The 25,657-nt window shown below is 35.9% G+C and overlaps 1 protein-coding gene across 3 annotated transcripts in view; it reads left to right on the forward strand.

The window, feature by feature from the left end:
- GPATCH2 (G-patch domain containing 2) overlaps window positions 1-25,657 on the forward strand; it is a 119,168-nt gene that overhangs the window by 45,440 nt on the left and 48,071 nt on the right. The window contains exons 6-7 of one of the 3 annotated variants that reach the window (XR_005700175.2): window positions 14,405-14,522; window positions 14,621-14,989. The exons of 1 other annotated variant lie outside the window; for it this stretch is intronic. Coding sequence is in view for 1 of the 2 variants with exons in the window: in XM_040059949.2 (XP_039915883.1) it covers window positions 5,765-5,776 (12 nt within the window). In the remaining variant the exon portion in view is untranslated. Of the gene's footprint in view, window positions 1-5,764; window positions 5,888-14,404; window positions 14,523-14,620; window positions 14,990-25,657 lie in introns of those variants that run through there. One more of the 3 variants, XM_040059949.2, reaches the window with a different exon arrangement.

The following is a 25,657-nucleotide window of genomic DNA, read 5'->3' on the forward strand; positions in this document are numbered from 1 at the left end:
AGTTCTCTTGCACCTGAATATGAAACTACTCATTTGTCCTAAGTAAGCAAATCAACAAGTGTGTAGTAGTGATAGGCTATAGGAGCATTCTCTGACTGACTTTGTTAAAACTTGTCCTTTTCTCTGTCTGCTCAGCCTGTTCTGCTGATTGCTGATCTGAAAAGCAGCTGAGATGTAATGCTGGACAATAACATCTAGTGGGCATAAGCTTGCTAGTGGAACATAGCAAGTGGAACACAGCGGATCAGTCTGGTGCAGATCAAGGAAACATTATAAATTTGGGTGGTTGTTTGTCCGTAGATTGAGGTTATATTTCATAAACATCTTTCCCAATGCCAGGTAGATCCACCTGGGGACTGACCTGTTCCCTAAAAACTGTTGAGATGTTTTTTGGTTTTAAGTACTGTCATTCCAGTTGCTTGATCTCTGGAAAGTCACTTAAAGATTCTTTTTGGGAATGCTGGATGCTGAAACAGAAACCAGAAGTAATTTTCTTCTCCCTTTTAAAAGGTCAAAATTCTCTCTCAGTGTGCTCTGGCTAGTGTGTGTCTATTGGTATTAAACATGCAAGTAATTCAGAAAGTAAATACCTATTTAAATACAGTACTAATATTTAATCTGAATACTTGCAGCAAGTTGAAAAAATGGATTATGATGGTTTGTTTAAGTGGAAGTAATAGATTAAGGAAGAAAAGGGAAATTGTAGAAACATTTCCACGTACTGTTAAGAAAAATCTTCATTTGAGTGACATTGGGCAGCCACATTGTAGACACACTTAGGAAAATTTGGTATATAGTTTCTGTGTTTAGAGATAAGTTGAAACTGATTTCCAGAGCCATATAGCAGTGGAACGTGTGAGGTCCGTACTGTGAGGGCTGCAATGTTTGTTCTGTACACAGGCAAAAAAAAAAAGTTTGTCCAGAGCTGCTGTATGTCAGTACAGTTAATATAACTTAGGAAAAAAAAAAAAAAAAAGGCAACTTTCTTTGTCTCTGTAAATGACATTACTTTGAACTTCTAGGCATCTTATCCTAGATTTTCTACAATAATTGAAATGAACACCTAGATTTGTATAACCTCTGTTGTTGATGTTACATTCTGTGGATTGGTACCTCTATTTTTTCTAGTGTAATAAATCTGTTTTGTCAAGAAGAGGGAGAGAGGTGTGTTAGCCATTGTCATTCTCTACTAAAAAGCCAATTTTTTATTGCCTTTTTTTACCTGGGTTTTCTATGGAAGTGATGTGAGCTGTCATCATATTTCTTTCTTCTTCCTTGCTGCATTCCAATACCTTTAGGAAATTCAAAGTTAATTTGACAATCCAGTTAAATGTGACAGTTGTTCAGATGTAAATGATTATTAAATACCTCAAGTTTTGTGGAAAGGTGTAGCCAGCTTAAGTGGCATACCTAAATTTATTAACTCCCTGGAGGAAAGACTTTTGGCATAAACTTAGTTATTAGCATGAGAGAAACCCATGTGTGAGTAACCTTATAAATGCTTCAACATTTGATCACTGTTTGTGCCTTTGTTAGCCCTCAAAGTCACTTAAATGTCAGGTGTAAAGCTATAAGAAACTTGCTTGATTTTTTTCAGTTTGCTTTATCTCCTTTCAGAATGCATCACGACCAGGTAGAGACAGCTAGAAGAGGAACTTAAAAGCACTGATTTTATTGATTTGTTGGCCAGGTCATTTATATTTAGTAATTAGTATCCTCTGTTATCCTTAATTATTTTAGACAATGTTATTTATATTTCAGTTAATTATACTGGAAGCTTTTTTTCCCCAACAGAAACCATGCTGGGGTTTGTTTTGTTTTGTTGTTTTTGGTTTTTTGGTGGGGTTTTTTTGTCTAGATCTATGGCTGTAGTGACCTCTAAGACTTACTTTAACTTCTGTCTGAATATTGTAAAAATGTTGTGTTTTCCTGTTTTAATAGTGTCTAAGGTTAAATTTCCCTGAGGTACTGATAAAAGATAATGCTGAAAAAATTCTTGGCAAATTTTCAAGAAGAGCAGGTCCCTTGAGTTCCAAGAATGATGGGTCAAGGTGGAAGCAGACATTTGCTTTCTGGTAGCCCAGAATAAGCATTGGGTCTCTGCTAGGTTTAGTCAAGTGAAGTACGAACAGAAATGACAGCAGACTGATTCTTTGAATTTGAACTGCATGTAAAGCATATTTATATCCAAAAGTACTAATAACTGATAAAAGAAGTAACTACTGTGCATGCATCTCCATGCTACCTATTTTTACGTATCACTTGGAATTTTTATCTCCAGAAGTTCAGTGATTTAATTCCTTACAATTCCTTTATTTCCTCTTCTCTTGTGCTATGTCAGCTGCCAATCTTGATGTTTATTTGGACCAAATAAGCAAACTGATTATTACAATGTTAAAAAATTTCATGAGTATGTTAAGTTTCTTCCTTTGGTTTACCTGGAGACAGAGTTCATGGTTCAGTACTTCTGGTTGTGGAGGAAAACTTATAGCAGTGTAATTCTGCAGGACTTTAACACTTCTGCTGGAAATAAATGCTTTTCATTATTTAAAAATAATGACACTCAGAGATAATAAGGGTTTTACTCAAAAGAAAATTTGACACAATCTGTCTGAGGTTTTTTCCTTATATTTTTCAGTGTTATTAGCATCCTCAGTAAGAATTGCAACAATTAATATTACTTTCACACAGCTTCAGTATCATTCATTCACACGGATTGGTTTATGTCCTTTATATTACATTAAAGAAGTTGAGTGTTTGGGCAATCTAGACCACAGGAGGAAATTGTTTGCTAAGTTTTGAGTAATATTTGTTCCGTGTAGAAATACACTCTTTGCATGTGTTCCTGTCTGTGTTTAAAAAGAAATTAATGGGAATTGTAGCCAATGCTAAAGCCGAATTGTAGCCAATGCTAAAGCCAAATTGCAGCCTGATAGGTGTATCAGCCAAAATAAATAATCAGGAAGAATTTCAGGTCTGCCCTTTCTTCCATTACTTGCAGTATTTAAAAAGATTTACAAAATAGCTGTGAAGTTAGCTTGTTAAATGTCAGAAGTCCACTGACTTCTTGAAGAGTGCTTCATTTAAATGAGAAATTTTTATGGTTTCATTTATTACACTGAAACAGTTCTTAAGAACTAAGAAAAATACCTCTTACATAATTTAATTGCGTTACTTCGTGGCATTCAGATAATTGAGGTTGAAGTGAGTTGTCAAGTTAATGTCATGTCAAACTCCTGCCTTAGTGGACTCCAATACTGAATTTGGGGTTTGGCCTGATTTTGTGATTGGCTGGAAGGCTAATGTATATAACTGCTACTTCAGGACATGATCAGAGTTACAGCATTGGATTCTGTATAGCACGTTCCTTTCCCATCTAAGGGTTTTTTAAGGATTTCTATAGGAAGGAAAAAAAAAAAAAAAAGCAAACCAAACCAGAACAGCAATGTTAGCTGTATGCTCTGTCATCTGCTTAATCCTTATCCCCTTCACATTGTCAATACTCATCTAATTCCACTTTAACAACAGTAATTGGCTGATGGAGTAGCAGATATAGATTTATTTTCCTGATGACTCCTTGACTTTTTTCCTCTGGTAATACTAATAGAATTCCAAATCCTTACTGGTGTGATCATGTCATGAGTAGGTCAACAGTCATGTCAAGGTCCTATTGGAAACTTCATAGCCAACATCTTAATTTAGACTTAGCTATCTTTTTCTCTTGTATGTGCAATTGTAAGCAATTCTTTCAAGTATCACACTCATTCCATTATAACACAATTCATTTGATGCAAAGGGAGGCAGTTCTGCATGTGAATTGTTTACTGAGTGGTAGTGGGTCACCCAAGCTCAGTAAGCCTCTTCCAGGTGTGATGCGTTATCTGAGTTATGTGGGAAGCTTGAAGGAAACAAAATGTTGTTTGTTTGTTTTCAGAGTTATTTCAGTCTTTCAGTTAATGAGAATTGAAATGGATATTGTTGCTTTCTAATATTTAAAGAAAACATCTGAAAATTTGAAATGTCAGGCTGCTGGGGTAGCTGAGTTGTTCCAGTGGTTTCCTGCCACTGGAAGGCAAAGGCTTGCTTCGTTTCTTGCTTTCTTTAGCTCTATCCTAGCTCTTAACCTACCTGTTCTAGGCCATGTGGTTCCTGTCCTACATTTTACCAGAGCTGTGAATTACAACTGACTTCTGACTTGCCTCAGTCCACTGTAGCAAATGGTAAAAAAACCACAGACTTTTCTTTTGAGGATAATTTTGTCATCACTTTAGTGAGCTGGAAGTGATCTGGAGAAGGGGAGGAACATTACCTTTGACACAGGAATGTGGAAGATGCTATGCAGGACAGCCCATTTTAATAGTAATGAGTTATTTAGGACAAACTGTTTCCTGGTGGGATTTTACCTTTAGTTTTTGATAAATTAAAATTGAGAAATAAGACTATTAAGTTGTTTGGAAACCTGTCTAGCTTTGATGGACTAATGACCATCTTTCATATCACCGTACCTCTTTACTTTGTCTTTCCTATTTATTTGAACCTTCATATTTATTTTTGGCACCAATGTGTATCCAGTCTGGAAATGAGAAGTATGCTGTGTTGCCTTTCTTGGACTTGAAGTAATATTGCAGAAGTTTTGGGGATTGACTTGAGTGAGAGCAGAGTAGAGTGCATATACTCAAGCTGTCAGAAAAATCTGTAACAACTGATTAAACACCTTTTGTCTCTTAAAGCATGTCAGACTTAATTGAGTGGTTAAGAACCAGTTTTGGCAGAGACTTAATCTCACTTAGTCTTTTGGCTAACTGCATAGTACTCAATATTGAAAGGGTGCATGCAGTCTCTTGATAGAGATTTATGCACTTGACCAAGTGCTTAAATTTTACAGGGAAACATTTAAATGCAAGTGCTTTGGTAGTCCTACATCAGAAGCAATGCCTATCTTGGGAATTACCACTATTAAATCAGCAAGGAATATTAACCACAGTCTACAGCCTGGCTTGACTGCCTTATCAAAGCTGCTCTTTTTATCCTCTGTCCAAAACCTTTGTTCTGTGAATCTGTTGACCAATTATAGGGAACTCATCCATTAACAGTGTCTCTGTCTAGTGTATTAGCTTGGCCTCTTAATGTTTCTGTATAAGTGACAGGTAGAAGGCAGAAAGGAGCAGAGATGAGTAGAAAAACTCCCAGAGTATTTCCTGCTTAGTAGAGAAGTTATCTTCAGTACAAGGCTTCTTGTTGCCAAGCCATACAGGTGTTTGGCTTGCACTTTAAAATAAGGGTCCCAAAATGATAACGCTTTCTAAGAACCTGGTCTAATATATGAAATGTGCTTATTGAAATATTCCTTTAGTCTAAAAAAAAAAAAACCAGACTGCTTTGCTACAGATAAAAATGTGTATTATTTTTTGGATTTTTGATTATATCAGTTGCTGTTTCTGGAAAAAAGCCCAGAAAGCGTAGAAGTAGTAATCTACAATTAACTACATGTTTTATTAAGTTTTCCCCTGAGCTGTAACTGAAGCAAAACCCAGTAATTTAGGCTGTTAATCTGTAGTTTTAGAAACATGAATTGCTTCAATTTCTAAGCACATAATAAGAGTAGTATTGTGTTATGCTAAATTCCTATACTGAAATATTTTCAGTTCATGTTATATTTGAAATACGTATATTCTTAATTTATGAGCAAGTGTAACTTCAAAAGTTTTTGGAAGTGCCGGCAAGTGGCACATCCTTGCTTTGTTCTCTTTTTAATTACATTCAGCTCCCTTGTTAAATGAATTTCATCCAGCCAGTTGTCAGATGGACAAGAGAATATAACTGGGGCTTCAATAAAGTGACCAAATATGTCTTCAATACATATCATTTATTTGTATTTCCTCATTGCAAGTAAGTCAAAAATTAATATTTTTTTGAAGTTTACCTTTGTTTTCACTTAAAATGACCATCATTCTGTCAGTGTATTCTATAAAACTGATATGCATGAAGTTCTTTAAAAATTTATTTTGAAATATAATTTCAAATGAATAATGCCAGTAATCTAAAAGAATTTAAAACTTTCACTATAGTAATTCATCTAAAAAGATTTATAATGTCATTCTTAAGGGAAATGTTTTCTTGGATTCTTTTCCCTAATACATATTAGGTTTTCTTGTGGTTAAGCTTGTTGGCTTTTAGATTTTATTTCCATCTTTTTTGTTTGAGGTAGAATAGGTTAAGTTAGCAGCATAGGATTTGTTTCATTAAAGAATTTGAAACATTCTGCTATTGTAATCTCCTGCCACCAGCACCCTGAAGGTTAACGATTTATTCAGTATCCTAAGAATTTAAATTGAACAGCCAAACTGGCTTAAAACAGCTTGCAGTGCCTAAAGAAGGAGAGGGTAAGAGGATGCACATCCTTGGTTCGTCCTGCTCTTTTCCACCTAATCAAGTAGTTGAGTATTTCGCTGAAATTTCTCAGCTTGAGTTTGTCTACTTGCTTGCACCATCCCATCCCACTTGTCAGCATTTGGGTGGGTTGAATCACCTCACTAAAAAAAAAAATTGAAAATTACAAAGCCAAGCTAGACCTAGCACAGTCTATAAAAGATAGCAAAGACATTGTCAGATTTAATTTTTACTATTTTAATTGGAGTTTGTAAGTCATTATAAACAACTTGGGATTTTTGTTCCTTGTGGACTTAAGTCTCACATGCTTGTTTTCTGTTATTATCACAAAGTAATACATACTTTCCAAATGTAAAAAGAACACTGTTCCTGCCACAAGGAGATAAAAAGGAGATTGAGGGAAGTAGTATGGCAGGATATGTGACTGTTGGCTGGTAAATAAGAATAAGCTGTTCTGTTGAGGTTTTTAATTAACTTGTCAGCATAAATCAGCTGGATTTCCCATGGGCAGCATGGCAGATGAGGGTCTTCCAAAGGGAATTAACTGGAGGAAGGGTGAAAGCTGTACAGATGAGTTAGTGAAAAATGTTCTGTGCACAAGAGACAGGAAGATGTCAGAGAACTGCTAATGCTAGAAGCATTAAAAAAATAGCAAAAAAAATATGTGGAATCTGGTTTCTCTTAACAAGGGAGGAGGAGATGGCATGAAATAAAATGGATAAAAATGTCTGAGGGGTGTGAAGAATGATGGAAGGCTTGAATTAGATTTCTTGATACTGATGGTGGAATTCAACTAATACTACAGTCTTCAAATCTGAAACCTGGACTTTTGTCTAAGATGAGGATAGCAGGTAAGGAAGGAAAGCTGGGCCATTGGTATTGCTGCTACTCACAGTTCTGTAGGGTTATTAAAACAGGAGCAAGAAACAGGTGATTTGGGGTTTGGTTTGTTCTCTTAGAACTGTATTAGTGTTAAACTGACACTGAGACATCAGCGTGAGGTTTCAGGAAAGGAGTTGGGATCCGTGTTAAATGAAAGCTAACAGCTGGAAGATGAGGACCCTCGTGAGCCACCAGCCTGGATGCTTTTTGCTGCAGATCTTCAGCTTCCTCTGGTTTTCAGGTTGCAGAGCTGAACATCCTTCAGCATGCAGGCCTAGTTTGATGTAAACCCAGCAGATACTTAGAGTACTTCTCCATTTTATTGCACTGCAACAGAAAGTAGCTGAAGCACTGTTTGGAGAGAATTTTGAGCGTGTCATTGAAATTACCTCCCATTTCAATCAGGTAGAGCACAGGACCAGTCATGGAAAGACAGTGTTTCTCCAAGACTTTCTCCCTTTGATGAAGTTCAAGGACAAAGGGTATTTGGAGCTCTCTGTCACAGAGAAGTCCAGATTGTTGTTTGATGTCCACAGCTATGCTTTATTAACTCCATTGGAGATGGTGTCCAACAGTAGTGGAGGAGCTGGGGAAGTTGTTTCATAGGATCTAACTCTAAGAATTCAACTCTGGAACCTCAACCCTTAAGCACTTGGTAGGCAGTAGGATTCTAAGTGACCGACACCATAGTATGTTTCAGCAATTTTCTTTCTGTGTCACCATTCTTGTCACCCCAAACAAACCTGCTTCTCATGTTAGGGCCTCTACATTCTCTTTACCAGTAGATAGTAATGGTATAAAATACAACCCTTGTGTTTTTGAAACAGAGCTATTTGGTTTACAATATTAAGATACCAGCATGACCAATTTCACTTTGCATATATTTTCAGTTATTCTCTTAAAAACAACTTAAGTTTCTGGGAAGCTGATTCTTAGAATCAAGTGAGTTTAGGAGCTCACTTATTTACTTGCTTGAGCCTGAATTTGCTATTTCCTTCAGAAATCTCTTTATGGGCTTTCATACTGTCACAACATTATTCTGATTTCAAGCCTGATTTTTATGGTGGTATAATTAACAGACAGAGTATGTTGATATAAAAAAAGACATCTACTGGTTTTGACACTGAGAATTAATTATGAAATAAAAGACAGATTTGTGCTCAGGCTAGCATTAGCCTAGCAGTTCAAAATATAAGCAGTCACCTTGGAATCATGTAACAAAAAGTGACACCCTTTCTTTTACTATAGGCTAAATATATCTCATGAACTTTAGTTAGATAAATCATCTGTGTGTCAGTTCTATTTGTTATTCTATTTAATTAATTTGGAAAATAGTTGCTGCTTTCCTTTGACAAGCAGAGACTTCATGTTTCTTAAATACTTTGAAAAAAAGGGTGTGCTTTTTGTAGTGGTCTAGATTATTATCGGAGAGGTTTTTCATTCTTAACTAGAAAAAGGTGACATTCAGCATATCATTGGTAGCCAATTTTAAATGAAGTTTCAAAAGACTACCTATAATACTGTTTTTCAATCCCTTTAATTAGTTTTTGCATGGAATACATTGCACAAAGTGCTGGCATAGTCTTTTACTCTTGTTTCCTGCAAGTGAATACAATTTGGATGCCTTTAATGCAACTTCCCTTATTTTATGGCAACAAAGACTCTTCCAAATGTTTAATGCTGGTTAATACAGAAAAAAACATTGTGTTAGCATGTTAATCTTGAGCTCACAAAGAACCACTGGAGGATAAGAGGAGGGCATCTGTTGGATAAGCTTTCAATATGATGGGAATGATAACAGACCTACGACTGGTGCAAAAGACAGCTAATCTTTTACAGTATGTGATTAACACCAGTGCATATCTCCTCAAAATTTGTTTATGGATGCAGAGGGGAATAGTAGACAAAGAAGGACCTTACTTTTGAGAAACCTGGCCGTTCTAAGCTGCCACAATTTGTACTGGCTGCAGTGACCATTTCAAGTTTTTAGGCCTATATGTTCTGGGTGGGTTATTTTTGTGATGGATTGTCATTGTGATGGACGATCCTCTACTACCTCCTCTATGTATTTGTCAGTACAATTGTCGTTGGAGTGGGTTTTAGGCTTTTATAGTAAGAATTCTTGGGAAGATTGAGAAGGTATAAATAATCCTAGAGTTTTGCATAACTAATTAAAACGCTTCTTTTATTGCAATAGAGGTGTGGTTATGAGGAAGAAAATGAAGATGCTGAAAAATTGATTTTGGAAATCTGTAATTAATTTATTCATTTCCTTCTGAATAACAGGACAGACAACCCTTTGTGTGGGCTGTTCTAGTTCCAGTGCAATTGACATTCTGATGCAAAATGGACTTTTTTTAAAAAAAAATTTTAGAAAATATTTCAAACTATTCATGTTGCTTTCATGAGAGGGTTTAGCATGAAACCCCCTCATGAAAGAAAAGGGTTTAGCGGTTGTGTCCCTTATAAAGATGATTAGCAATTGCAGTATTTACAAACTAGTATGTAAACACCTTCCTAGGCCACGAAGTACCGCAATTTTCAGACATTTATGCTACCTTCTGCTTAGTTGGCAGTGAAGCCACCAGCAGGTGATTGTTGATTATTCTCCAGACTAACAGAAACCATGTGTAAAGCTAACTGATTGCTGCTAGGAAGGGTGTTCTTAGGTTTTGTACTTGAGTGTTTAGCACTTGCCCTAAGGAGGTCTTCAGAGCTTTATTCAAAAGCTATCTCTTCCTATAGTTAGGCAATAATTAAGGTAAGTCTAATAATTAAGTTAGTGCACATCCAAGTTTGTGAGAAGTTAGTTCTGCCCCCCACAGTCCTTTCTTAAATGTCATTTAAGAAGTTGCATGCAGTAAAAAAAAAAAATCCTGTGTGTACATAATTTCTGAATAGTAACCAAAGATGGACATGACAATCTGGGTTGAAGTGTTCGGTATTTAATACTAGTGATATTTAATAACACTTCCATTTAGCAATGTGTAACATTTTAGCTTCCAGTGCTGCTGAAGTTTCACTTGAACTTAACAGATGCATGTGAATGAATATATTTTTCATAAAACAAAGGAAATTGGTGCTTCTCATGTCAACCACAGTAATGAAATAAACATGTAGAGGAATCAGGTCCTTGCTCATTAAATTCAAAAGCACATGCTATATTATTATTTGGCTGTAAACCAAAAAAAGAATGGTTTAGTTAAAGCGAAGGGGAGGGAGGAATTCACTTAATCAAATTTATACAGCTTTCAGAAAGTTACTGGAACTAAAGTAGTTGGTGATGTAATGTAGGAAGTCAAAGAGTGTTTTGCTATGCTGGGGAAAACTAATGGAAACATTCACTTGGGGTAAGACAAATGGTATTAAATGAGAAAACACACCATGAATTGCAAATGGAGCTGAGTTAATTTGTTGCTACAGTAGTGTTGCCCTACTGTTAAATGAAGGCTGTGTAATTATCTTGCTGGCAGAGATAATGTCAAAACCTCATTTCTCCTTACATGCCTCATTTTTACATGAGGGCTAATTGAGCTGCAAGGTGACAACTGATTATATATAGCTATCATCAGGTCCTCTTGCTCAATTTGCAAATAATGTTATCTTTTTTAAGTGATGATTTTTATCACATGTCAAATTAAGGCATTAAAAAAACTTTTTAAAGCTATTTTAGTAATTTGTAGCATTGCACTTCTGTCATGATTTTATTTATATTTTTCAGTGTTAATTCTTCTTCCAAGATTCTTGACATCCATTTGCTTACTATCCCTTTATTTAATGCAAAGAGACATGTGCTAGTCACTTTTTCATGCCTCTTGATCATCATAAATGAAATGGCACCTCAGAATCCCAAATAGATTGGGTTTTCTTAAACTTTTTGGTTCTGTTTTTTTGTTTTGTTTTGTTTTGTTTTTGTTTATTGGAAATGCTGCTGGGTAATTTCTGTTAATAAATTTCAGACTAAACAAATATCTTTTCCTTATGCCCAAAGAAGCCCAACAATATTGTGTCGAATAGCAGCACCATTGCCTGCCTTGACACAAAATCAGAGAGTGGGTCAGGTTGGAAGGGGCCACAGTGGGTCATCTGGTTCAACCTCCCTGCTCAAGGAGGATCATCCTGGAGCACATTGCACAAGATAGTGTCCAGATGGTTCTTGAATATCTCCAGTGGGAGACTCTACACAGCCTTTCTGGACAATCTGTTTCAGTGCTCAGTCACCCACTGTAAAGAAGTTCTTCATAATCAGGTGTGCATCAGTTTCTTCCCATTGCCCTCTTGTGCTATTGCTTGGCACCATCAAAAAGAGCCTGACTTCCTCTTAATGCCCTCCCTTCAGATACTGATGGCCTCCCCTCTTGGTCATCTCTTCCTAAGGCTGAACAGGCTCAGCTTCCTCAGCCTTTGTAAGAGAGATGCTCCAGTCCCTTGATCATATTTGTAGCCCTCCACTGGACTCACATGGACAAACTCCGTGTTTGTCTTCCCAAGGAGTCCAGAACTGGACACAGCATTCCAGGCCTCATCAGGGCTGAGCAGAGGGGCAGGATCACCTCCCTTGACCTGCTGACCGTGCTCTTCCTGATGCACCCCAGGACACCACTGGCGTTCTTGGAGATAGGCCCTGCTGGCTCAGGGACAGCTTTTCCACCAGGACCCCCAGGTTCCTCTTTGCAGGGCTACTTTCCAGCAGATCAGCCCCCAGCCTGTGCTGATGCCTGGGGTTATTCCTCCCCAGGTGCAGGACTCTAAGGATGATATGAGAGACAATGTCAAAAGCCTTGAGGCCAAGGTAGACACTGTCCGTTACCCTCCCCTCATCCATCCAGGTCGTTTTCATTACAGAAGGCTATCAGACCGGCTGTGTCAAGCTTCATGATAATCAAGGGGCCGCTTCGCTTTGTTGGTGCAGAACTAAAGCCTAACGTCATTTGCCCTGATGTTTTTTCTGGTTTCTGCTTTATCTGTAGGTGCAGTGCAGTCTCTTTCCAAGATCTTAAAGTTTTTTTGGCTCTAGCTACATTCACAAGAGCTAAAATAGAAACAGTTAATTTTGCGTTTCACAAATATAAAGGAGCCAACCTGGATTTCCATGTTCTTGCCTAACAGTGCTGAGCTACAGAAGCAATATGGGAAACAAGCCTTAAGACCATGCTTGGAAAAAGAGAACATCCAAAATCTGGCACTAATACTGAAAAATAAACAATTTTTGTAACCCTTCATAAACTTCTTGCATTTTTTGGAAATATTGTTCATAAAGTATTTACAACATACCCGAAAAATAGGTGAGTCCGAAATCATCTTACTATATTTGCTCACCTTTCCCCTTGCAAATGCAATTTTTATTGAAGTGGGACCTGGAAAGTTTGATATCCTTGTAATGACTGTCTTGTGTTTCAGAGTAGTCACACTCCTACCAGGGGGTTGATTGTAGTCTAAATAGTGTTTAAGAACAAATTTAAAACAGGAATTTTTTTTCATTTGCAAGGTATAAAAATACTCTCAGTTTGTGTTTCATTAAATACATCTCAAAAATAAAACATCATGACTTCGATCTGGTTGAAGCTTAATAATGTGGAAGTCTCTTATTTGCTAAGGCCCTGTACGTACTCAGGATTCCGAGATCTTTTATTAAACTTAAATGTGTGGCTTTATATTTTAAGTAGATATACTTCTTCATTGGACGTGAAGTTCAGCCATGGCTTGGCTTTTAAACAAATGACATAATTATGCAAAATTATCTGAAGTCTTTTATTTTACTGTATACTTGACAGCAAGAGAATAAAACTTTGCTTTGAGATGAAAAAATATTTTCTTACACTGATGCTCTTTTCCAGATTATTTGTATTTTATAGGGTAGGAAGGATACCCTTCTTTATTGGAAACCTCATGACTGAGGCCTTAAATCATTTTACTTTATTAGATCGTTATGCATTTGGAAATTAAATGATGCTGCTTAAAAAAAAGAAATTACTCCAAGACAATTCTGTCTCTTGCTTGTCTGACATCAGGGGAAGGGAGGAAAAAGAAATCAGAGAGCTTCTCCTGGATGAAAGGAGTTACTTGAAAGTGAAATGTGCAAATCCATCAGTGATATTTTAATAATGCTGGGTCATGTTGAGTTCTGAATAATTTAATCATTTGGTGTATGTTTGCACTTCTGTATGAGACTTTGTTGGAAAATACCTTTTTAATGACTGACTTGAATCCTGAACTATTTTTTTAATAACCTCAACATTCATGTGATAGTTTTGTAAATCTGAGTGTATAGTAAATTTATACTTATTAAATTCTTCATAAATATAGCACAGTTCTCCCTCATGCAGTATAGCTATCGTAGGAACTGAAGGGTAGAGCTGGTCTAACAACACCTGAAAAGTTAGGTTTTTATTGGGTGTAGGCAACATATGTAACCATTTACCCAGGCAGAATGGCATTTTATTTTATTTTTCAAAATTGCAGTTTTTTAATGACTTCTAGGTAGAAATATTTCTTCTGTGTTTGTATAGTACTTGCTGTAAGGTTATGGTTAACTCTCTTTACTGGTGACCTTCAACCCAGTTTAAGCCTGAAAAGAAGTTTTGGTTTTTTCCTTCATCAAGCCACTTGACTAAAAGCTTGAATTTTTCCCTCCTGCCTTTAATGACTTCATGTAATGAGCAGCAGAAGCATTACTCTTGGTTTCCATATATTGAATTCTAGGGCATTTAAAATACTGTGGACATCAGAGAAATTGTCAGATTTTCTTAGTAATATATTCATGATTGCTGATAGAAAATACATCCATGCTTCACAAGATTTTCACTTTCGATAAAGGTAATTGTTTTAATAATGGAAAAGGAGTATTGAGAGTATTATAGTAAAATCAGGAAATATTTTAGACAGCATTTTTCTACTTGAATATTTACCAATACTAAAGAAAACATCAGCAGTGAGTAACCAGTTTCCCCTTTTAAAATATTTATGTAATAAGGAACCTGTGGTAAAAATACATGATTCTTTACATGGCTTTATTTTCTTAAGCCTCTTGTTTTTTATTTGCTTAACATGAGCACATTGCTCATGGTGCGCTTTTGCAGCCTCTCTGAAAGGTACACTCCCGCTGTACTTATGATAAAATTATTTTTTTAAGGATACATAAAGTGAATATTAGTTTACAAATACAGAAGAGTTCCAGCACTGACTCACTGGATTCTGGTGTAAGGTTTTGCTGTGCTGTTAAAGAATTAGAACTTCAAGGATGCTCTGAGGTATGTGTATTCCATAACCACAAACTAAGTCTGCCGTTCCAAAACATCCAGGATAGCTCCTAATACACCAGGAGTAATGCTGGTGGTATTCTCTGCAGGTGCTCATGGGGGCTTGCAGAGCTCTGAGGATGTGAAGCTGCCCTCGCTGGTGACCTCATAATTTCCAGAAGCAGGTGGAGGTGGCAATTATAGCTATGGCCACTATCTTGAACCTTCGGTAGTAGGTGATGAATTGTAAATGGCTAGACCCGGTGCACAACAATAAACTCAAATAAATCTTCAATGTGTAATAATGACAAGACTGAAAGACTGGCAGTTATAACAAGGCTGCTGTTGTCACCCACTTTACTGCAGCCTTGATATCCATCATTATCAGCTGGAGCTAGCTCAGGAGTTGGACAAGAAGGTCTGAAGAAGGATGAGTTGTTTGCGCTGAAGCGTCCAGTAGGTCCCATCTGGCAGAGAGTAAATGGGATTTTTTTGCCTGTTCACTGGGCCAGAGCTGTCCATCATTTTGGGCAGATATCTGATCACTTCATGCTGTGGGACAATATGGCTTTGTGCTGTTTGGTACAGCAATGGCAATTAAAATAACTAAATTTTTCATTCATTTCAAGCTTTTGTTTTATGTTAGCCGAAGGTGATCCTAAGAAGGGATCTTTACATTAGAAGAGCTTTTTATTTCTTTGATTCAGAAAGTCAAGTGAGATGAGTCAATGCCAAGTTACTGAAAACTTTAAGGTGGTAATGCAAAAAGGTTTATAAATACATGCACAATGGAGCTTTTTGTCTGTTTTTTTTCCCAGTCACATGCTTAAGACTACTTGAAAATATCAAAACAGAACACAGAAACTGTCAGAAATGCAAAATCATCTTAAGCGCTTGTACAGAAGTAGCAGGGTTGCTTAGCCCCTGGCAAGTTTCTTGTAATTACTATAAATCCTAATTGTCTTAATGCATCTTAACTTGATACTTTTCTTCGCTCAGTACAACTCTGCTGGGTTTACATCACATGAGGAGCTTTCAAATGAATTTATCGGACAAGCATGAAGGATTATTCCCAAAAATGTTGTAGACAAAAAATAAAATGTGAAAACTGAATACTGCTTAGTTTAACATGGCAGCTTATCTAATATTCATTTGATCTTTAAACTTTTCAATCAGATCATAGGATTAATCAACATAACATGTTAATCAGCAAATCCCAGATTGATTCTGCCTGCCTTAGGAGGTATAACACGTCTTCAACAGAAGACAATTTAGTTTATTGAATATTAATTTATGAAGTCAATATAATTGCACTTTGTAAATTTGTTTTGTACTTTTGTTTTAAGATACTTTGTTGCAAGAAAAAATCGGGTGTCATAATTCTAAAATGAAGGTGATTTTACTACGGGTTAGAATTTTATAGTGTCTAGATTGCAAGCTGCTTAACAGCAGTTTGTTCTGTAAAGCTGTCTTATTTTGCATTCAGGGTAGTTCTTACAAAGCTTAATCCTGGCTTTAAAAGATTCAGAGTTGTGAAGTGATGCATTATAGATATGTAGATCAGATGTTCTTTTAATTTTAAAAGTATTAAGTGTGATGGGAAAGTGTTTTTCAAGCTTTATGGTTTTTGTTTATGTTTCATAACTGTTAAATTTTATACAGCCTCAGCTGCATGATAGTGGTTATTTTACAAGCATTTATTTTAATGTCTGTGATGATTCAAACTCTATAATGTAAGTTCAGTAACTGATATCCAGGTCAATTGACATGCCATCATTCATTTTTTCTCTATTTCATAATAAATCTTGAAGCCTGAAGGCATTAGACCCATGCAGATTTTTCTGCATTTTAGTGTCTTGACAGAATAACAACTTCCAAATTTGAAGTAGTGGCATATTGTATTCCATCTCTATAGACTTCGCTCAAAACAGCGGTAGCCACATGAAAATATATGTCAAGAACACTGTTTTCTCATATTGGAATTTAGGCAATTTGTTTTCAGTCAGAGAGCTGTTTCTAACCTATTTTTGGAGGCCCTCTGTGGCCTGACCATACGTTCTAACATAATTTATGGTGGCACTGTAACATATGGACTTTTCATCATTGTCCAGCTGAAATCCTCTGTTGGACATGGATGCAACCCTTATACACAGGCTCCCAAGGCAGGTATTTTAGAGTACTATTTAGTTTTGTGTAAGCTGAATTCATCAGTGTGTCTAGCATGCTGTCAGGGTTGTTTTGTGCTCTTTCATTTTAACAGTAGTAAGAATATTTCTTGTGTGTATTTTATCTACAAATTGTCAATTAAATTTGGGATTTTTAGCAAATAAAGTAATTACTGATGAGCCTAAGCATCACGAGATCCCATAACTTCAGGTTCTTATTGGGCTGGGCAGTACAGAAATAGAAAGCAAAAACAGTCCTAGACCCAGGGAGCTTTGCAATTTTAAATACCCAAACCAGTAGAAGTAGGAAGCAAAGATGTTAACTCCAAATACTGATACCTTGTGACTGAAACAATATTGTATTTGTAATGGGTGTTGGGTTTTTCTATTGCTTCTATTGCTTTTTGGATGGGAGAGCATAAATTAAATGGGGAGGAAAGACAGCAAGGGACTGGTGTGGGGAAAAACAAAGGAAGGACAGTAAAATAGAATGGCAAGAAGTTGGAGACAGGTCACAGAATATAAATAAATTGAAAGACAGAAGAGAAGGTCATAAGCTTTTGTTATTCTTGCATGTAGGAACTCATACAGCTGATATAAGACTTGACAGTAACTGGGAACTGTGAAGTGATATAAATACTACTAATAAAGTAATAATTACCATTGCTGTCTTATAGTTGTCTTTTTAAAATTGTTTAAAAATCTTTCTCCATATACCTGTGCTTCTTAAAGTCTGTGTCCAACCAAACAGAAGAACTGAGATTGAAAATAACTTACAATTGCAGAAGGGTAGTTCTAGTTCTCTTAATTACTTTTTTTTTTTTTAGTGTCTTATTTGTTTTCCATATCTAATAAATCTTAATTGTGCTGATTAGAAGATGAAATATGGGGGTTTTTTGCAACAGTGTGTCTCAAAAAGATGAGTTTATTTTTCTTTTAAGTAAAGAAAGACACATTTACCAAGAGGTGATCAAGCTAAAGATGTCAACACCCAAGAACTACACTTCAGTTAAAACTTAGCTAGCTCTAGCCTCTGCTTACTACAGCAAAAACAGATTATTTGTTTGTTTGTTTGTTTGTTTTAAATATTTTTTTCCATTCTGTAGTGTCATATTCAGTCCATGTGTTGATCATTGGGCATTTCAATGCCAGGTCAAAAAGAAATCACACACAGCAATGTACAGAATTAGCAAATGTACAGGTATGACTGAAACCCATTTTTTTATACTGAGCTTAGACATTTATGTCAGGATTGTAGGCAAGTTGTCTCTCTTGCTGTTGATGTGTGTCACCAAGCAGAATGGAAAGTAGGACCTGTGGGGCAAGAACCAAAGCAAGGATATAAACCTTAAACTCTTAGATTTCCTTTCTTGAAATACTTCGGGTTTTATTTCCAATCACTCTCTGTTGTAATGTGCACCAATTGTTTTTACAATTATATACATAAGTTGGTACTGAATTCTTCCTTTGGTAAAAGAAATATATTTTTTATAAATATTGCAGTTTTGCACACTAATTAAAGGGTTGCAAAGTAGCTGTGTAGCTGCAGAAGGTCTGGCTTATGATCATGGAGGTGTGAAAATTTGTGACAGGAAGAAATTCCCAAGTTCTTTTCCAACTAAATTTTGAGCACACACTTCATATAAAATTTGAGAAATAAAAAGTCTGGATTGATATCCTTAAAGGAGTTGCAAGCTTTCCTGTATTTAGTACTCTGATAACCCTGCACCTTTTTGTTATCTGGCTAGGTTTTCTCCTTTAAAAAAATGAAGAAAAAACCCCCAAAAGCCTACAAACAGAGAAAGCACCTCTAAAACATTAATTCATCATCAGAGCACTGAACTGTAATACTGTTTATTAATTGAATCAGTGAGTGTATTTAGTTTGTAGTGAAGTTGTCTTGTTAGTGCAGTGGAGCTGAGATACTGCAGGGATGGATTTGAAAAACTGTGAGTGAAGCGTTTGTTTTCTCAGGAGCTGCCCAATACTGGTGGTTATAGTAATGTGTTTGTCACCTGTTGTACTAGAATGATGTTTTCCTCTCTTCTGCAACTGCAGTTACCTGACTTCTTACATAGCAGGTCTTTTATTCTGTAAAGAATAAGTACAAGTAAACCTTATGAGTTCATAATTTTGTTCATAGAAACCTACTGTGTAACAAAAGTTGCAGTGGAAGCAAAAACCTTTTTAGTCTGTTCTTGGTAGTGCAAAATACACACTTAAACAATTAAATACTGTCAAGCTTGTAGCAATTTCCTCAATATTTTTTCAACTGTTCCCTGCTTGATCATCATACAAAAAAAGAAAAAAAGAAAATAATTAAAAAAAAGTGACTTAGGATTTTGAAATGTGATAGCCGTTATACCAATCCAAGAATCTTTAAACAGATGTACTCTTGCTTTGTTTGTTTACTTTGTTCCAGTAGTGTTTGTCTTTAGAAAGCTAGTAATTCTAACCAAAGAATATATAGAAAGAGTTAGGATAGTACTTCGTTTGACTCAATTTGTACAGATGTATTGCAGCTCACTTTAGTTTTTCTTTAACGTGGTAGAGCAATGTCTCTACACTGGGAACTGTCTTGAAAATCTGAGCTAATTTTACTATAAAGCTCAGACTCCTTACTCACATATCATTGCTGATATTTTTAATTTCATAACTGCTCTGCCATTTCTACTATTTGCATTTGCAGACTGTTTATTCTAAAGAAAAAACGTTCTGTCCTTTAAATCTGTGATATGAGCTGATTATTTGGATGTAATCCACAAGATAAATTCTGAAAGACTCTGAAATCTCTTAAAATGGTCATTCATTATTTTGAGGAATATTTTTAGAAAGCCTGTGTAATTACAGGATAATTGTATAGTTGCACATCTTAATTATTATGTTTCTTACTTAACAAGTTATATATATTTGCACTAATTATGCTACCAAAATGTTCAATTACTAAATTATAGTTGCATGTGGGGGAGACTCTAATCTGCCAGCTGAAGTTTGTTGTTTGTATTCTGCAAACAAAGTTTTGTTTAAAATAAATATATCTTACAAAAAAAAAATTATATACCATTGTGGTGTTCTCAGGTTGAACAGAAATAACAAATGGTTGTCTGAGAGAAGTATTCATAATGCTATAGCTAAAGACAGAATAGGGATATACCAGCAGATGGGATAATAGAAAGAATTCAGTATGCTGAAGTGATATTTAATTATTATAGCAAAGAGCAAACAAAACCAGTTTTTACAACAGGACATTGTCTATAACTACTGTCGATACCCACATCACACAGTCCTTCACTCTCACCTCTAGTATTTCAGTATCCCATCGGGATTGTCATTATTTTATTTTTTTTAATACATATGGCACTGGCTTATTTAATCACTGTGGAAAATGCTCCTAGCCTTTGTTGTATCAGTCAATAGTGAGTGTCAGCTTTGACTTAGCTTCCTTTCTAAATCGTGTTATTTGGCTGTCTTGCTAAAGAAACAACCTTTCTTTTTCTGTCTTTCTACACAATTTTAATCTTTTGCTCATGCTCCCATTTTTCTGTATTTTCTGTTACAGTTTCTTGTCTAGCCTTGACAAAATCATTTTTGCCTGTTTATATCCATTTAGAATGTGGTGACAAAGATGGTTTTCTTAGCTGAATACCTTTCCATGTTATCCTTCCACTGCCTTCCCTTTCTCAACATTTTTTCCAAATTTAAGGTGCTTTTCTTTTTCATAAGATCCTTTCAGGTTTGTTTATTGCTGGCAGCACTCAAGTACATAAAGGTTTTTGAGTTTAAAATGTAGTTTAAGATTCATATCTTGCTTTTAGGGCTTTTGTATGCGCTTTGTTTCTTTTATTGTTGTCTTATTAGTTGCACCACGTAGCTCAATGTACCAGGTACTAAGAGTATAATTTCATTTTCCTGTATTTTTACTCATCAGTTACCCCTAATAATGAATGTAGTCAAACTGACACCTTAAAGCAAAAGCAAAACGAGTTCCTCCAATATGATATCAGTCTTGTTTCCTTGTATTGTCACTTTACCTTCAGTTTCAAAATAAAACAGTTAGTTCTTGGGTGTTTTTCCATAAAGCTGGAAAACCTCCATCACTGCAGTCTGCCTATGCGTTTTGCCACATGGTCCATGATCTTATCTTAGGAAAATTGTCTTTCATGTATCTAAAGCTACCTTCTTGCAATCCTGAGTTTATTACATTAATAGTCAGAGATTAAAATTTACATGGTTTCTTACTGTCTTTGAAGGCCTCTGTGTTATTCTTTTCCTCTGTTTTCTTCACACTGAGCCACCAAAATATGAGGAAGTTGTGATTTGAGGAACCAAAGTCCTTTCACCACCGTTCAGTCAGGTTGGAAGGGACCACAGTGTGTCATCTAGTCCAACCTCCCTGTTCAAGGAGGGTCATCCTAGAATGGTGTCCTCTCATGAATTTAGCAGTTGTTTGATAGCACGCAGCTTTTGCTGCTTTTATAAGAAACAATTTTTCTCCAGGTGAAAGCCTGGAGAAAAGTCTTCAAGGGGGAAGTTTTATAAATGTCAGTCCATACCCTTGAACAGGGGTTTGATAAACCAGTATTCTCTCAGGAGGGGAGATGAGAGTTTGACAAAATAATTCAGTCACCAAAACCCAGCAGCCTCTTTTGAAAGAGCAGCTTTAGAGCTGTGAAAGCTTAATTTGTCTGCACGTACCACAGTTAGATTGACTGTGTACTCGTTGCTGTAACTTACTTGGGGTTTTTTCAAAGCTTTGCATTCTTTGCTTTTTGTTGTTCAGTATCTTAATCAGGCTCTTTGTGGAGTGCTGCTAGGAATATGTCTATTGGAAAAAGATTCCTCATCTGTAATTATTTCTGAAGATGATCAGCTGTGATTTTAATCCATTATATATACTATGTGGTGTATTGATTTTTGACTAATGGTAACTTTTAATAGACCTGTCATGGAGTATCAAGTCAGATTCTTTAGAGAATTCTTTAGGCTTAGCTGTACTTCATAACCTCTTAGTCACCTTAAAACAGTTGCGTTATCTCAGCTGATGAGACTTAAGACATTCTTCCAAGCATGTCAGGAGGATCAGTGTCACAGCTCTCTTTGTTACCTAAGAGATGGTATCTCTCACCAAAGCCAAACAATAGTCCCCCTTTTTCTTTTTTTTTTTTCTTTCTCTCCCACAAGCACCATTTAGTATTAGTAATGTTGTGTCTGATGGTGTGTTTGCTTAATTTGTTTAATTAACACCTAAGAGAATTTGGAGTCGGATAAAGAAGAGTTTTATTTTTTCCAGAGAGATGTGTATGTGTTCAGTGAGAATAGAATTCTGAGTAGGGGAAGTAAACAAATGATCAGTTTTATTTATCTCTCAGCTTCACTGAATGGATGTAGACAAGTGATATGTCCTAATAGTGAGATCCTTGGTCACAGTTTCCATGGATGAATTCTTGGTCCTTCCTGTACAGTCATTGGAAGAGCTGCTTAGTCTTAGTTTCTATGAAAAAGTATTCTTCCTTCAATTCCTAAACTAAAGCCCGTTTTCACTCTGCTACGTAATTGTATGTTTATGGAAGGTGTTCTCTGAGACCAATTCTTAAGTGTCTCAGTTTGTGAATACCGTAAAAGAAGATATTTTTGCGCAGATTTTGAGTGGTTAGGTAGATTATTATCAAGAAAACTTTAGGGGACTTGAGATAAAAAATACCCTTTTCTTCTTAAGTATTTCCTCTTATGACTGCTGACATTTTAGTCTGTTTCTGTAATTGCACGTTCCAGTTTTCAACTGATTTTTTTTTCTAGTAATAATCTTTTGTTCATAAGAAATACTTTACATCTAAATAATATACTTTCAGAAAAAGGAATCTTTTTATAGAAAAGATGTAAAGACATATACACACCTTTGTTTGCATAAACTTTTTTTTTTTTAACAGTTAACTGACGTAACATCCTAGTATATGAAACAACAAAAATCTCAATATATGAGATTGTTGTTAAATTCACAAGATTTTATCAAGGCCATATTTTGTGGAGGATACAAATCTGAAATACAATGTTAGAAAAACATTGGGAGACTCTTCAGATATATTGTGCTTTAATTTCTAATGTATAATCTATACATACTGTATAAACTATATAAAGAATCAAGCAATCATGTCTTCCAGTGTTATCTATTGCCATCATTCCCCATGCATTGAGGCTCTCACTATAGCTATTACTATAAAACGTTCCCTAAGTACATAAAGGCTCTAATCGTTAAGATTTTTATTACCAGCCACACATACAGAGCTGCAAATTGCCTTGTTTCAGATTTATTATGTATTACTCTAGAAATTCTATAAAGATCAAAAGAACTGATTACAATGTTGACCTTTGCATTAACTCATCTGAATTTAAATTCAAGTGTTTGATTTGGGAAAATAAGTCCATTTATCATAGGTCTGCAACTGAGGGGATTGTGCAGCCCTGATTGGGAGTGCTGAGACCAAATTTATTTATTGAGCACGGGCTTGAAAATTGTTTGTAGGACAAGAGGAACGAAAGTTTGACCTGCCATTGCGTTGCACCCGGGGAACAATGTGGCAGCTGCCCTTTTCAAATATCTAGCAGTTTGTTTTTGCTGAAGAGCAAACAGATATTTATAGCTTAAGTACATTCAACTACTTCAAAAAAAGGAGGACAATAAACCTTTTCTTCTCATGAAATAATTAACTGTTAAATACAAATATTACAGTCTAGCAATGTGGCAGGAGATGTGGCATCCTAGATCTTGGCATTTCCTTTTTCAAGTCCTTTTGAAGTTTGCTGTCCTGGAAATAAAAATATTTATGAGTGTACATTTTAAACTTGAACCCTCAGCTAGTAGAAGGTTGGTAGCTTTATCAATTAATTAATTGTCCCTCATTTATTGTGCATATCTATATCAGCTGAAAGGCCAGTCCCTTCTGAAAAGTAAATAAGTGAAAGAAATTGGAACTAACAAAGGTGGAATTCATGTATCCATACTACTCTCTTTAGTAGTGTTCACTTTCTGAAGTGAACTACTAAATGTGGGGATTCTGTCAAAAACCTGCAATTTACACATTAAAATGTTGGAGCTGGCAGTTTTGTGGGCTTAGTCTGAGGTATTAGTATGTGAGAAACTACTTAAAGGTATCTCCTCTCTGGCTTGGAATTAACTTGTATTTAATGCAAAGTAATTAAATTCTGATAAAATGCAAGTCTTTATTTGCTCATCAGGTAGCAACAGCAGGTGTACAAACAGGGTGCCATGATGCACGAGGTTGGTTGTAAAACAAGACATTTGCTGTTTGCATGCTTGTATTTTTACTCTAAAGCTGGTAAATGCACTGGTGTCACAGTGATAATGCCAGTATGTTTATTAATATTTTACTTGGGTTTTCTTTTTTTGTTTAGTTTAATCTTAAGGAAAATATGTATTAAAATCAATTATTTCATCAGAAAATGCTTTGGTTGAAACTTCCATATGTCGGGAATGTGTTTATGTCCCACCTCTCTCCTCAAGCTACTCGGTTAAAAGAAGAGACAAGTGGAGATGAAGCACCATTTCTGGTATGAAAAGAGGCTTGTCTTGATGTGTGAGTTGCAGCACTTTAGACTAAAGTCACTCCAGACAGCCAGCAGGAAGGGTAGGTTTGAGAAAATAAAGTTAATATTTGTTCCACTCCTACGATGATATGTCCAGATCAGCTAAAGCTGTCTAACAAAGTCTGCTGTAGGAAATTACTGTTCAATGAAGGCGTTTTTATTTATGGATCTGAGTCATATGGCTGAGACATTAAATACTCTTAGTGGAATTGCATTTTTTCTCTATTAGGAACAATCCAGCTTTTAAGATACGAATATGATATGTTAACTAAAAGTGACACTGCTGCTTAGAGTTCCTAGGGCTTTCCATTTTCAAGTATTTCAGGGATTATCCACCCTATTATTCTGTTGCTGCATGACATCTTTAAAACTTCATGTTTTATACTTCAGATTTTCACTTCTAAGAGCTGGATTTGAGTGATGACCCAATAATAGGTGAGGACTGCTTTAATGTATGCAAAGGGTTGTAAGTACATCCTGTCCTAACCAGCCTTGACTTTTATGGGTTCTCAAGTCAGCAAACTCTAAAAACAATTGTGAGGGATATTGTCTCATCTCCGGGGTTTATTCTCTTTTAGACACCTAGTGAAAATATAAGTGGTCTATTTAAATAAATGGCTGGATCCTTGGGGAAATTAGTGGGGTTTTTGTTTGGGATTTGCTAGGTCTTTTTAGTCTACTGCATTGTGTGTTATCTGCAGCATTGTCTGTAGGTTTATGTTTTTGATGTGTGAGGAAATGTATTGCAGAGTTGAAAGGAAAGAGCTCCATTGTATTAGGGATAAGATTTCATTCCACTCAAAAGTTGATAGACATTTGTTTAATGACGGTACCTGAGGAACTGTGCAAACTCAAACTTTTAGGAACTTCTTTTCCAGAATTTTTAAACTGGGAGGCAATGGGAAGCTAATACTTATCCCAAGTGACTGCTTTGTTTACTGGGGTCCCATATTTGTAATGTTTTACTTAATTTCCTCAGTAGAAATCTTGTAACTCTGCCATAGATCTCTTACAGCGTTTTATGTGGTTAAAAAAAATAAATATCTTTTAATAGAAACCAAAGCCTTTTGAGAGGATGCAAAAAAGGGCATTTATTTCTGTGTTATCAGAATACTGAAACACTTCTGGGAGAATATTATTGCTCATACAAAGAAGAGTATTCTTTTGGCATGAAGGCATTAATTGGTCGATTAGCATGAGGCATTCATTGTCAGATGAAGGAGAACACTAAAATGTTTGGGTTTTAAAAGTGGCTCCTTCATTTAAACTGCAGTAATTTCCAAGCATAGTTTGAAAAACTGTGTTACTCCACATATGCCTAGAGAGTCAAAGCAGAATCCCTTCATCCTCCCAACCCTTGCTCCCAACCCTTGGTCTTTT

This window comes from Hirundo rustica, chromosome 3, assembly GCF_015227805.2.
Source record: "Hirundo rustica isolate bHirRus1 chromosome 3, bHirRus1.pri.v3, whole genome shotgun sequence".
Lineage (NCBI taxonomy): Eukaryota > Metazoa > Chordata > Aves > Passeriformes > Hirundinidae > Hirundo > Hirundo rustica.